General features: G+C 41.7%; 1 protein-coding gene across 8 annotated transcripts in view; it reads right to left on the bottom strand.

Annotated features, from left to right (window-relative positions):
* The window catches only part of LOC122552212 (dedicator of cytokinesis protein 7-like), a 176,945-nt gene that overhangs the window by 111,528 nt on the left and 53,119 nt on the right, over window positions 1–12,298 (bottom strand). For all 8 annotated transcript variants that reach the window (XM_043694840.2, XM_043694839.2, XM_043694834.2 and 5 more), the window contains exons 3-6: window positions 8,655–8,830; window positions 6,336–6,404; window positions 3,206–3,335; window positions 1,390–1,602 (exon numbers count right to left, since the gene is read on the bottom strand). In XM_043694840.2, coding sequence (XP_043550775.2) covers window positions 1,390–1,602; window positions 3,206–3,335; window positions 6,336–6,404; window positions 8,655–8,830 — 588 coding nt within the window. The remainder of the gene's footprint in view (window positions 1–1,389; window positions 1,603–3,205; window positions 3,336–6,335; window positions 6,405–8,654; window positions 8,831–12,298) is intronic.

Below are 12,298 nucleotides of genomic sequence, written 5' to 3'. Positions count from 1 at the left end.
GGGGTCCACACTGTAGAGCAGGATGAGATATACTCGCATCTCTTCTTCTAGAAGTTGCTCAAGGGGAGCACTATGCTCAGCAGCCTGGCTCGGCAACATCATCTCAGTCTGACATCCTGAGGATCAGTAAATCCTTTTATCCCAGATTGTATGACATGAAGCCCACAGAGAGTGCAGCCTCCCAGTCATTCCTGTCCTCTATCGTGGAGGTCTTAGGCGACAGCACATGGGAGAGGCTGGACCAGCCATTATCCCTTGATGAGCTGACTGAGGTCCTCAAGTTCCTTTAAAAAATAAAACTCCCAGGGGCAACAACTTAGCAGCCAAATTGTATTCAGCTCTGTGAGACTTGATTAGCCAGGACATGCTGGAGGTATACAACAGCATACTTCTGGCAGGTAGCATGTGCAAATCCATGAGGAAGGGTATCACCTATGAGTGGAAGGGGGGGGAGACAGGAAATTAGAAATTGGCGACAAGTCTCACTGCTGAATGCGACTACACCTGGAAGACCATCAGCTGGGTGAAAAGCATTCTCTGGCCTGCTCAAACTTGCTGGTCTTCCAATATAAAGAGTTGACCTTGACCATGTGGATGCATTCCAATGTTCAAGACTGCTGAGGGATGCGCTAAAGCTTGAAGCAGCTGCTGTCAAGGCACGGTGGGGAAAGACCACGATCTAAGGTCTTTCTGCCAAAGTTTAACCAAGGTCTGTTCAGCTGACAGACACGCTCAGTGCCTCAAAATGAACATAAATAGTCACCTGCATAACTGGAAAATATTTTGTTTGTAACTGTAGAGAAGCTCTGAGAAATGCCAAAATTCCAAGTTTGGTTTTATTTCTGCCTGCAAAGACAGTACAGAACTGACTTAGAACCTTTATATGTACTTATATATGTTTTTTATGAATAAAGTATGTTTTTGAAATAACAAACTAAGCAGCTGACCTTTGGTATCTGTGCCACATGTGAAGGATGAGCTAATTGAAGGTTAATGACCATAAATCTGAAACTATTGCCTTCAGTACAGGGAGATAAAATGTGCCTGCAACACGACAATTTTATAAGATCACAGAACAGCATTACACAGGAGGCCTGCTATTCAGTCTATCAATATACCACCCACTCCCGACTTCTTCTGAAGAGCAATCCAATCCCACCATGTCCTATATCCCTGTAATTTTTATCTAACAAAAGTTTTGTACAACAAAACATTTGTCCAACATCCTCTGGAATGTTGCTACTAAATCTGGTTCCACTATGCTATTAGCAATCGTCAGCAAACCTGGTAGCAGATTTCTAAAGGGACTGACGCTGTAGAGGATGGACCATTCTCAATGCCTGTAAATGCTGCATTACATCATCATATTACATAAAGCAGCTGATTTACCTCATCTGGTGGTGGAAAGAGTGCCAACACTTCCCGATGTCTATTCTCTTTCCTCTGCTCCCCATTGCGTCTATCCACTTCTTCAGGGGCTGTGCGTTCTAGGAGGCTGGGAAGCAGCAAGTCAGCAGTTGAGTTCTTCAGGTCAAAGATACTGGAGGCCCAGCTGCCCCGTGGTGTGTCATCCAGAGAAACTGACCTTCGCTTCAATTCATCCTACCAGTGAAAGTGCAACAAGTCATTTGCAACTTTTATCTATCAAGTATTGCCCCATAATCTCCCCAGCCAGCTCCAAGTTTCTATCCAAGGGAGCAGGTGAAACAGTGATAGAAGAGGCTCAAAAACAATCAGTACATGTAAGGAAATGGAAAACATTGACATTTTGGGTAACTGAGCGTCCACAAATCATAGAACCATATATTCCAGGTCACCAACAGGTCCAATGCATCTCTTCCGTTTCTTTAACAGTTATTCAATTTGCCTCACTCCGTATCCCAGATCCATACAAGTTTTTAAATACTACCCAACTCTCCTTTGAAAGTTAGGCCTGATACATTAAAGGTTTTTCTTTTTAAGTGTTGCCTGACTTCACACAGGTTTCTCAGGCTATATTGTCTTTTTAAGTGATCGATATGAGTTTTAAACACCGCATTTGCAATATGTAGCTTCCTTGCAACATATGTGCATACATCATTTGCTTCAACTACTTTATACCAGCCACTCTTGCTCCAGCTGCTAGAAGCTGCACAAATGCAGCAGGGACAGCTCTCTCATTATTGGAAATGCAGGTCTTTGGTAGCCACCAGAATGATTGCAAGGAACTAGCCATCAGGTAACTACTGGTATAAACTTCCTCAATTGAAAGATAGTTGGAACAAGCAGATGACACCAAAATTGGAGGTGTAGTGGACAACGAAGAGTGTTACCTCAGATTACAACAGGATCTGGACCAGATGGGCCAATGGGCTGAGAAGTGGCAGATGGAGTTTAATTCAGATAAATGAGAGGTGCTGCATTTTGGGAAAGCAAATTTTAGCAGGACTTATACACTTAATGGTAAGGTCCGAGGGAGTGTTGCTGAACAAAGAGACCTTGGAGTGCAGGTTCATAGCTCCTTGAAAGTGGAGTCACAGGTAGGTAGAATAGTGAAGAAGGCGTCTGGTATGCTTTCCTTTATTGGTCAGAGTACTGAGTACAGGAGTTGGGAGGTCATGTTGCGGCTGTACAGAACATTGGTCAGGCCACTGGTGGAATATTGTGTGCAATTCTGGTCTCCTTCCTATCAGAAAGACGTTGTGAAACTTGAAAGGGTTCAGAAAAGATTTACAAGGATGTTGCCAGGGTTGGAGGATTTGAGCTACAGGAAGAGGCTGAACAGGCTGGGGCTGTTTTCCCTGGCTGAGGGTTAACCTTCTAGAGGTTACAAAATTATGAGGGGCATGGATAGGATAAATAGACAAAGTCTTTTTCCTGGGATCGGGGAGTCCAGAACTAGAGGGCATAGGTATAGGGTGAGAGGGGAAAGATACAAAAGAGACCTAAGGGGAAACCTTTTCACAGAGGGTGGTACGTGCATAGAATGAGCTGCCAGAGGATGTGGTGGAGGCTGGTACAATTGCAACATTTAAGAGGTATTTGGATGCGTATATGAAAAGGAAGGGTTTGGAGCAATATGGGCCGGGTGCTGGCAGGTGGGACTAGATTGAGTTGGGATATCTCGTCGGCATGGACAGGTTGGACTGAAGGGTCTGTTTCCATGCTGTACATCTCTATGACTCCAAATAATTAACCACATTTAAACATTCTCCTTCTCAAATACCTGTTCATCCTGGCTCGTTCGGTCATAGACAACTTCATCAGACTCGAAGATCTGCTTGGGTAGGCCCCGCTGCCTTTCGCGCTGTTTCTCCAATGTGTTAGGATTAAATGCAGTGCTCAGCTTTTGATACCTTTTTAAAAAACAAAATTGTAACAAAAATGAAGTAAAGAGAAAGAAGAGAATGATTGACAGACTTATTCAGAACCTGGGTGTACACTGGGTCAATTATCTATTCTCATCCTAGATTTTCTCTTACTTCAGAAAAGGTGAGGCAAAAATATAATCAAAGGGTTAAGATTACAGAGATTTGTGGCCACAGTTTTAACATAGATTGTGTGAACTTACTAAAGATACTGTTCACAGATTGGAAATCATTCCAACAGATAGGCATAAGGAAAACATTTGTGCGCTGCTGTTTCTCTAAATACGAATGTCTTTAAAATAATCTTTAACAAAAGAATTCAAATTTATTTCAAAAAACAAAAAGCTATAAAGAAGAGTTAGAAAATGTTAGCTTCAAAGTATTTCCCAGAAATATCGCCTTACAGATACTCACAGAAATATCAATCATATCTCAAGTTTTGCATTTTGTACTGAGCTGACTTTGTCCAACTTCTCAGTTTTACATTGCAGAGACAATTTCATGACATCTCTCCAGTTCTGGTGGTCTGAACCTCTCAGTCCTGACAACTTGAAAACACTTTTATACAATTTCTCCTGAACCACAACCCTTCTGCTTAAGGGAAACTGCTCTTCTAAAGTTAACTCCAATTCTGCTGAAATGAGGTCAAACTAAATGAAACCTTGGCCTGTTTGCTCTCTGTCATGAATCCAACAGTATAAACATTTAATCTATCAACACTGCAAAACTCCGATTTGGTATTTAGCTGAATCACATAATTTCTTGCAAATTATGAATCTTGATCACTGTCCTTGTGGCTTGTGATCTTCTCAAAAAAGTTATTTTCACAAAACTAAAACGAAAATGCACATGCCTCGACTATATAAATCCAAATTCGTAATGGCAACATATGTTATACACCATGATCACAATACTGATTTTGTGACAAAGCTGAGTCCAGACTCGGGCCAAATGGTCTCCATCTGCAACATATGGATTCTATAAATAGCATATGTTGAGGTGAAAGGTCTTGACTTACTGAAAAGGTAATATTAAACAATTAATCCAGAAATTGAAATAAAGCATAGAGTCATACAACTCAGAAACTGACCCTTTGGTCCAATCAGTCTATGCTAACCATGTTCCCAAACTAAACTAGTCCCACCTTCCTGCATTTACCTCCTATCCCTCCAAACCTTTCCTATTCATGTACTTATGAAAATGTCTTTTAAACATTGTAACTGTATCTGCACCCACCATTTCCTCTGGCACTTCACTCCACACACTAACCTACTACCTGCTTAAAAAAGTTGCCTCTCATGTCCTTTTTAAATCTATCTCTTCTCACCTTAAAAGTATATTCCCAACTTTTGAACACCTCCATCTTAGGAAAAAGACCTTGGCTATTCACATTATCCATGCCCCTTAGGATTTTACAAACCTCTACAAGGTCACCCCTCAACCCCAAATGGTCTAGTGAAAAGGTTTCAGCCTATCTTTATAACTCAATGCAAATAACTTTGAATTGGATTCCCAGAAGTTGTAGCCATTGTGAAAAGAAAGTATACTTTCTGCTGCTTGGAATTTTACTTGGCACAGAATAAGATGGTTATGGTTGTTGAAGGTCAATCATCTTGGCTCCAGGACATCAGTGCAGGTGTTCCTCAGAGTAGTGTCCTAGACACAGCCATCTTCAGCTGCTTCATCAACGATCTTCCTTCCATTATAAGGTCAGAAATGGGGGTGTTCACTGATGATTGAACAGTGTTCAGTACCATTTGTGACTACTTAGATACCAAAATAGTCCATGTCCAAACACAGCAAGACCTAGACAATGCCCAGATTTGGGCTGACGCATGCCATGTCACTTCACCCCATGCAAGTGCCAGACAATGGCCATCTCTGACAAAAGAGAAACCAACCATCACCCCTTGACATTGAATGGTATTACCATTGCTGAAGCTCTCCATTATCAACATCCTAGATGTTACCATTAACTATAAATTGAACCAGACTAGCCAGTTAAATACGTTGTTATAAGAACAGGTCAGAGGTAGGCATCCTGCAAAGAGCAACTCACCTCCTAATTCCCCAATCTACATGGCACAAGTTGAGATGTGATAAAATATTTCGATTTTTTCTCGATAAGTGCAGTTCCAACACCACTCAAGAGGTCTCACATTATCCAGAGCAAAGACTTCCGCGTGATTGCCACCACATCCATAAAGACCCACTCCATCACTACCTGTGCACAGTAGCAGCAGTGTGTATGATCCACTAGATACACAGCAGAAATTCATGCAATTCCCTTGAACAGCACCTTCCAAACCCATACCCACAACTATGTAGAAGGTTAAGGACATTGGATACATAGAAACACCATCAACTGCAAGTTTCCCTCCTGGCCACACACCATCCTGATTTGTGAAATACATCACTGCCTCTTTGGTCTCACTGGGTCAAAACCCTGGAACTCCTTTAACGACATTGTGAATCTACTGAAATGAAATGTACTGCAATCAAGGTGGCATCTCACGTTCTCAAGAGCATCTTGGGATGGGCAATAAACGCTAGCCCAGCCAGTAATGCCCACATTCTACGAATGAATAAAGAAGAAAAAAAAACTTACAATGCCTGTGCCCTTCTAATACAATCAGGGTTGCACAATGCATCACCATGTGCAGATATATTTCTCTCATGACCCAAACAAGCATCTTACAGAGGTCACATGTTGAACTATGATAAAATGTTGATTCATACTGCATATTTACCAATCACAACAGATTAGCCTTTTGTGCTTTATTATTTTACAAGTACAAAATTAAGAGTGGACTCAACCTTCAATAAATATTAAAACCCATATAATCTCCAATCTTGCTTCTGCTCTCTTCATTTTCCTCCTGAAAGTTTTCTAGCTATTCAGCTTCCTCTGTTCTCTATCAATAACAAACATGCAGCGAAAACTCAAATCAATCAGCAAAAATAGAAAAAAAAATAAAAGAAACTCACTTTCTGTGAACGATGATCCAGTCTTCTGTGTAGATTTGTACTGAGTCCCTCACACGAGGGTCCATTCCCCTGAAAAAGGATAGAATATTTAATTTGCTCAGGGTCAGTTTTTTTTGTCATTTTTTTTGCCAAAAACCAATACCATGTCAATCCTGCAGTTGGTGCTGAAATGTATCAGGCCTTGACTCACATGACTTCATAAATCACTGTCAGAAGTCACACAACACCAGGTTACAGTCCAACAGGTTTATTTAAAATAACAAGCTTTCAGAGCGCTGCTCCTTCATCATGTAAATAGACAATAGGTTCAGGAGTAGGCCATTCAGCCCTTCGAGCCAGCACCACCATTCATTATGATCATAGCTGATCATCCACAATCAGTATCCTGTTCCTGCCTTATCCCCATAACCCTTGATTCCACTATCTTTAAGAGCTTTATCCATCTCTTTCTTGAAAGTATCCAGAGACTTGGTCTCCACAGCCTTCTGGGGCAGAGCATTCCATACACCCACCACTCTCTGGATGAAGAAGTTTCTCCTCAACTCTGTTCGAAATGGCCTACCCCTTATTTTTAAACCGTGTCCTCTGGTTCGGGACTCATCCACCAGCGGAAACATGCTTGCTGCCTCAGAGTGTCCAACCCTTTAATAAACTTATATGTCTTAATCGGATCCCCTCTCATCCTTCTAAACTCATGTATAAAAGGCAGAAGTGGGTGCTGCAAAGGCTGGAAATCAGAGTCTAGATTAGAGTGGCGCTGGAAAAGCACAGTAGGCCAGGCAGCATCCAAGGAACAGGAAAATCGATGTTTCAGGCATTTTCCTGTTCCTCGGACCCGCTGCGCCCCCCCCCACCCCCAGCACCACTCCAATCTCGACTCAAGTGTATACAAGCCCAGTTGCTCCAATCTTTCAACCTATGATAGTCCCGCTATTTCGGGAATTGAGGGGCACACTGGCTACTCAACAAGGACACAAAATTTAATTCATGCATAGACTATTAAGGTAGTCATTTGATTGAGTAACCTATTGCCATCCTGCAGGTAAGGAACTTTATTTTGTACAAGCCAGATGCTTCAATAACTTTACCCTTTACATAAAGAATGGGCTGCCTATCAAGCAAATTTAGAGGCATATAAGGACAAATGATCAAATCCTTGATTAAATGTTGGGTTTTAAGGTCTGAGTGAAGTGGGAGAGAAAGGGATAGAGAGATAAAAAGAGGAGATTCCAAAGTTTTGGGCCTCAACAGTTGAGGCCACTAATGGTGGGGTGGGGACTGAAAGGCCTGACTTACAGCAGTGCATTTATCTTGGGTTTGTAAGGTTGAAGGTCATGGTGATGGGGAGAAGGATATAGAATCATAGAGACATACAGCACAGAAAAAGACCTTTCCGTCCAACTTGTCCATATCAACCAGCTATCCCAACCTAATCTTGTCCCACTTGCCAGCACCTGACCCATATCTCTCCAAACCCTTCCTATTCATGTATCCATCCAGACACCTTTTAAATGTTGCAATTGTACTAGCCTCTACCACTTCCTTGGGCAGCTTATTCCATACACATACCACTCTCTGCGTGAAAAAGTTGCCCATTAGGTCTCTTTTATATCTTTCCCCTCTCACCCTAAACCTATGCCCTCTAGTTCTGGACTCCCCAACCCAGGGAAAAGACTTTGCCTTTTTACCCTATCCATGCTCATGATTTTATAAACCTCGATAAGGTCACCCCTCAGGCTCAGACGCTCCAGAGAAAACAGCTCCAGCCTATCCATCCTCTCCCTATAGTTCAAATCCTCCATTCCTGGCAACATCCTTCCAAATCTTTTCTGAACCCTTTCAAGTTTCACAACATCTTTCCGATAGGATGGAGACCAGAACTGCACACAACACTCCAAAGGTGGCCCAACCAATCTCCTGTACAGCCGCAATATGATTTTCCAACTCTTGTACTCTAAATCATATAAGTTAAACTCCATCTACCACTTCTCAGCCCATTAGCCCATCTGATTAAGATCCCATTGTAATCTGAGGTAACCTTCCACTACACCTCCAATTTTAGTGTCATCTGCAAACTTACAAACTATACCTCTAATATCAGTGAGCAAAGGGGAGATGTTGAATGCCAGACACAGAATAAGTAAAACTGATACCACCTAGCTCACCATACTTCATCTGGGATCCTGCTAATCTTACTCAATAGCCAAAGAGAGCAGATGCAGAAAATTCAGTGACCTTGGTGCCTGAATACTATGTAGGGATACATGAACTTTCTAAAGTTCTTTTCAAATTTAAAAACAGACATATAGAATTACTCACATTTCGTCGGGAACCCCAGGCTCCACAGTTCGACATTCTCGTGGCTCATATACTATCTCTATATCGTCTGCAGGAAACTCAAGTAGCTCTCGGAGTGGGCCTGGCTCTGGGGCTGGGGGATGTGTAGTCAGATATTCTTCAAAGTCTACAGGCTCCACTACTTCAGAAAGGGGTACCTGTGAGAAACAGCAAATATGGCACTGTGATGTCAGCTTGTGATGAGAAACATCAGTAAAACAATTGCTTATATTTACAACAATGGAGACTGCTGTGACCTGTATTCTTGACAGGCAGGAGTACTGAGAATTATACAAGCAAGACAAACTGATGAATTTGATTCAGATCTGCAGGATCTAAATGAACAGTAGAACAGATTAGAGGGGGTGAGTAACCCAAAATTTACTACTGTGGACTGAGGGGTGCTGGCGACAGGTGAAGATATAACTTAGGTCAATGTTCATCCACTTAACCGCAGGGGTGTGGTTATATTGGGCCTGGTTTTGGGAAATGAGCTCAAGTTTTGGGGGGGGGGGGGGGGGGCTTCAGGAATGGTGACCATAATACCTTGAGTTAAGAGGTACGTGGATAGGGATAACAGCAGTTCTCAAGTGAAGGTGTTAACTTCAGGGAAGGTGAACTACAACAATATTAGGCAGGAATTGGAGAGGTTTGACTGGACGTGGCTATTTGAGGGAGTATTTCAAATGTCAGGTTTCAGGAGCAGAATATTCTTGCAAGAATGAAAGATAGGTATGGCAAATTATGTGAACCTTGGATGACCAGGGATGTTATGACTTTGGTCAGAAAGAAAAATGAAGCATGTGTAAGGTCTAGGAGAGTGGGAACTGATGAAACCCTTGAAGTATATAAGGAAAGTAGGAAAAAACTAAAACAGGAATTAGATGTGCGAAAAGTGGGCATGAAAAATCATTACCATATAGGATTAAGGAGAATTCCAAGGCCTTTTATACATATATAAAAAGCAAGAGGGTAGCCAGGGAAAGGGTTGGCCCACTCAAGGACAAAGGAGAGAATCTACAAGAGTTTTGAGAAGATTTGTAGCTCAGGTTGAGGTTCTGGATGTAGGTTTGCTCGCTGAGCTGTAAGGTTCATTTCCAGATGTTTCGTCACCCTACTAGGTAACATCTTCAGTGGGCCTCCAGGCGAAGCACTGTTGATAATTCCTGCTTTGTATTGATATGTTTGGGTTTCTTTGGGTTGGTGATGTCATTTCCTGTGATGGCATCATTTTCTTTGGTGATGTCATTTCCTGTGGTGGCATCATTTTCTGTGGTGATGTCATTTCCTGTTCTTTTTCTCAGGGGTTGGTAGATGGGGTCTAACTTGATGTGTTTGTTGATAGAAGTCTGGTTGGAATGCCATGCTTCTAGGAATTCTCATGCGTGTCTCTGTTTGGCTTGTCCTAGAATGGATGTGTTGACCCAGTCAAAGTGGTGTCCTTCCTTATCTGTATGTAAGGATACTAGTGAGAGTGGGTCATGTCATTTTGTGGCTAATTGATGTTCATGTATCCTGGTGGCTAGTTTTCTGCCTGTTTGTCCAATGTAGTGTTTGTTACAGTCTTTCATGGTATTTTGTAAATGACATCAGTTTTGCATGTTGTCTGTATAGGGTCTTTCAAGTTCATTAGCTGCTGTTTTAGTGTGTTGGTGGACTTGTGGACTACCATGATGCCAAGGGGACTCAGACAAGGGGTTTGGCCGCAACATGACTAGTAGTATTCCACAGGGATCAGTGCTGGTATCACTGCTGTTCATGATCTACATAAATGATTTGGAGGAAAACGTACCTGGTCTAATTAGTAAGTTTGTGGATGATACAAAGATTGGCGGAGTTGTGGATAGTGAGGAGGATTATCAGAGGATAAAGCAGGATAATAGATCAGTTGGAGGCATAGGCAGAAAAATGACAGATGGAGTTTAATCTGGACAAATGTGAGGTGATATGTTTTGGAAAGTCAAGTACAGGTGGAAATTATACAGTGAATAGCAGAATTCTTAGGAATATTGATATGCAGAGGGATCTGGATGTACAGATCCACAGGTCACTGAAGAAAATAAAAAAGGCTTATGGCATGCTTGCTTTCATTGGAAAGGGCATTAAGTATAGACAAGTTATGCTGCAGCTTTATAGAACTTTAGTTAGGCCACACTTGGAATACTGCATACAGTTTTGGACATCACACTACAAGAAGGATGTGGATGCTTTGGAAAGTGTACAGACAAGGTTTACCAGGATGATGCCTGCTGTGGGGAAATTTAGCGATGAAGAAAAATTGGTTAGACTGGGTTTGTTTTCACTGGAATGCAGGAGGTTGAGGGGCGACCTAATAGAAGCTTATAAGATTGTGAATGGCACAGATAAAATGGAAAGTATGAGATTCTTCCCAGGATGGAGGAGTCAATTACCAGGGGACACAGGTTCAAAGTGCAGGTGCAGGTGTGGGGGGGAATTAAAGGAGATGTGTGAGGCAAGATTTTCACACAAAGGGTGGTAATTGCCTGGAATGCATTGCCATACGTGGTGGTGAAAGCAGACACAAAAGCAGCATTCAAGAAGCACCTGGAAGAATACATGAACAGGAAGGGAATAGAGGGCTGTTCCTGTGCTGTATTGTTCTTTGTAACACCAGCTCAGTATGCTGGCAGGAAATGTATCCTATAAGGTTCACTATAGCAATTTACGAAGTTAATTACAGCAGCTGCTCCTTTCCCTGTGGTCTCCGCAATGTGAAGGTGCACATCAACCGGACTTCGACAGGAAGAAAAGCGTCTTTTTAATGCGACCAGCAACTATGATCTGCATTGGGTGTCAAAGGGTTCTGGAGACAGATTCAATTGTGAATTTGAAAAGGAAATACGATAACAATTTGTAGGGGGAATAAAATTGTACAGACTGTTACAACACAGGGTAAACCCCTCTGCTAACTTAAACAAGCCACATAGAAAAGATTCACCCCCTACTCTAATCTATTAACATTCGAGAGACAAATAACTATCCTCAAAATCACTATTTAAAGTACAAAAAAGTTAAGAACTTTACTCTTTAAGTCTAATCGAGAATATTAACTAAGAACTATTTACAACTCCTTATCTCCCCCTCTGCAAAATTGGTCTGATAAAAATCCCAATTACATTTACAAAAAATAATCACGTTTCAAAACAAAAGGCTGGTGAATGGGATTGGAGTAATTGAACTATCCTGGGCTTAAATGCCTGATTGCTTACAACAATGAAAGAGACCATTCTCTCATTCTATTCTATAGCATCACTGCTTCATTGCTGATCCATCAATAACCTAGAATTCACTCTCCAATGCTTTGATTGGTGAGGCAGGAAAGTGCAGAATTTAGTGATTCAACTCTTGTTACATACATGCTGACTATAAATGTTTCAAGTTTTAAAATGATAGTCTGAGGGCTGAAATCATTTTTCAGACTTCAATTATTCACGGCATTCGTGAAACCACATATTGAATACTGTTTGTGACTTTGGTCTCTTCATAGAAGAACGTAAATGGATTGGAGGCAGTTCAGTGGAAATTAACTAGAATGATTCTGCAAAAGAGAAGACTGTCTTATGAGGATAGGCTGAACAGACTCAGTTTACACTGGAGTTTAGAAG

This window comes from Chiloscyllium plagiosum, unplaced genomic scaffold (genome assembly GCF_037043375.1).
Source record: "Chiloscyllium plagiosum isolate Xiang-an unplaced genomic scaffold, Cpla_swu_hap1 HiC_scaffold_45, whole genome shotgun sequence".
Classification (NCBI taxonomy): domain Eukaryota; kingdom Metazoa; phylum Chordata; class Chondrichthyes; order Orectolobiformes; family Hemiscylliidae; genus Chiloscyllium; species Chiloscyllium plagiosum.
This window is presented reverse-complemented; position numbering and strand designations above follow the sequence as displayed.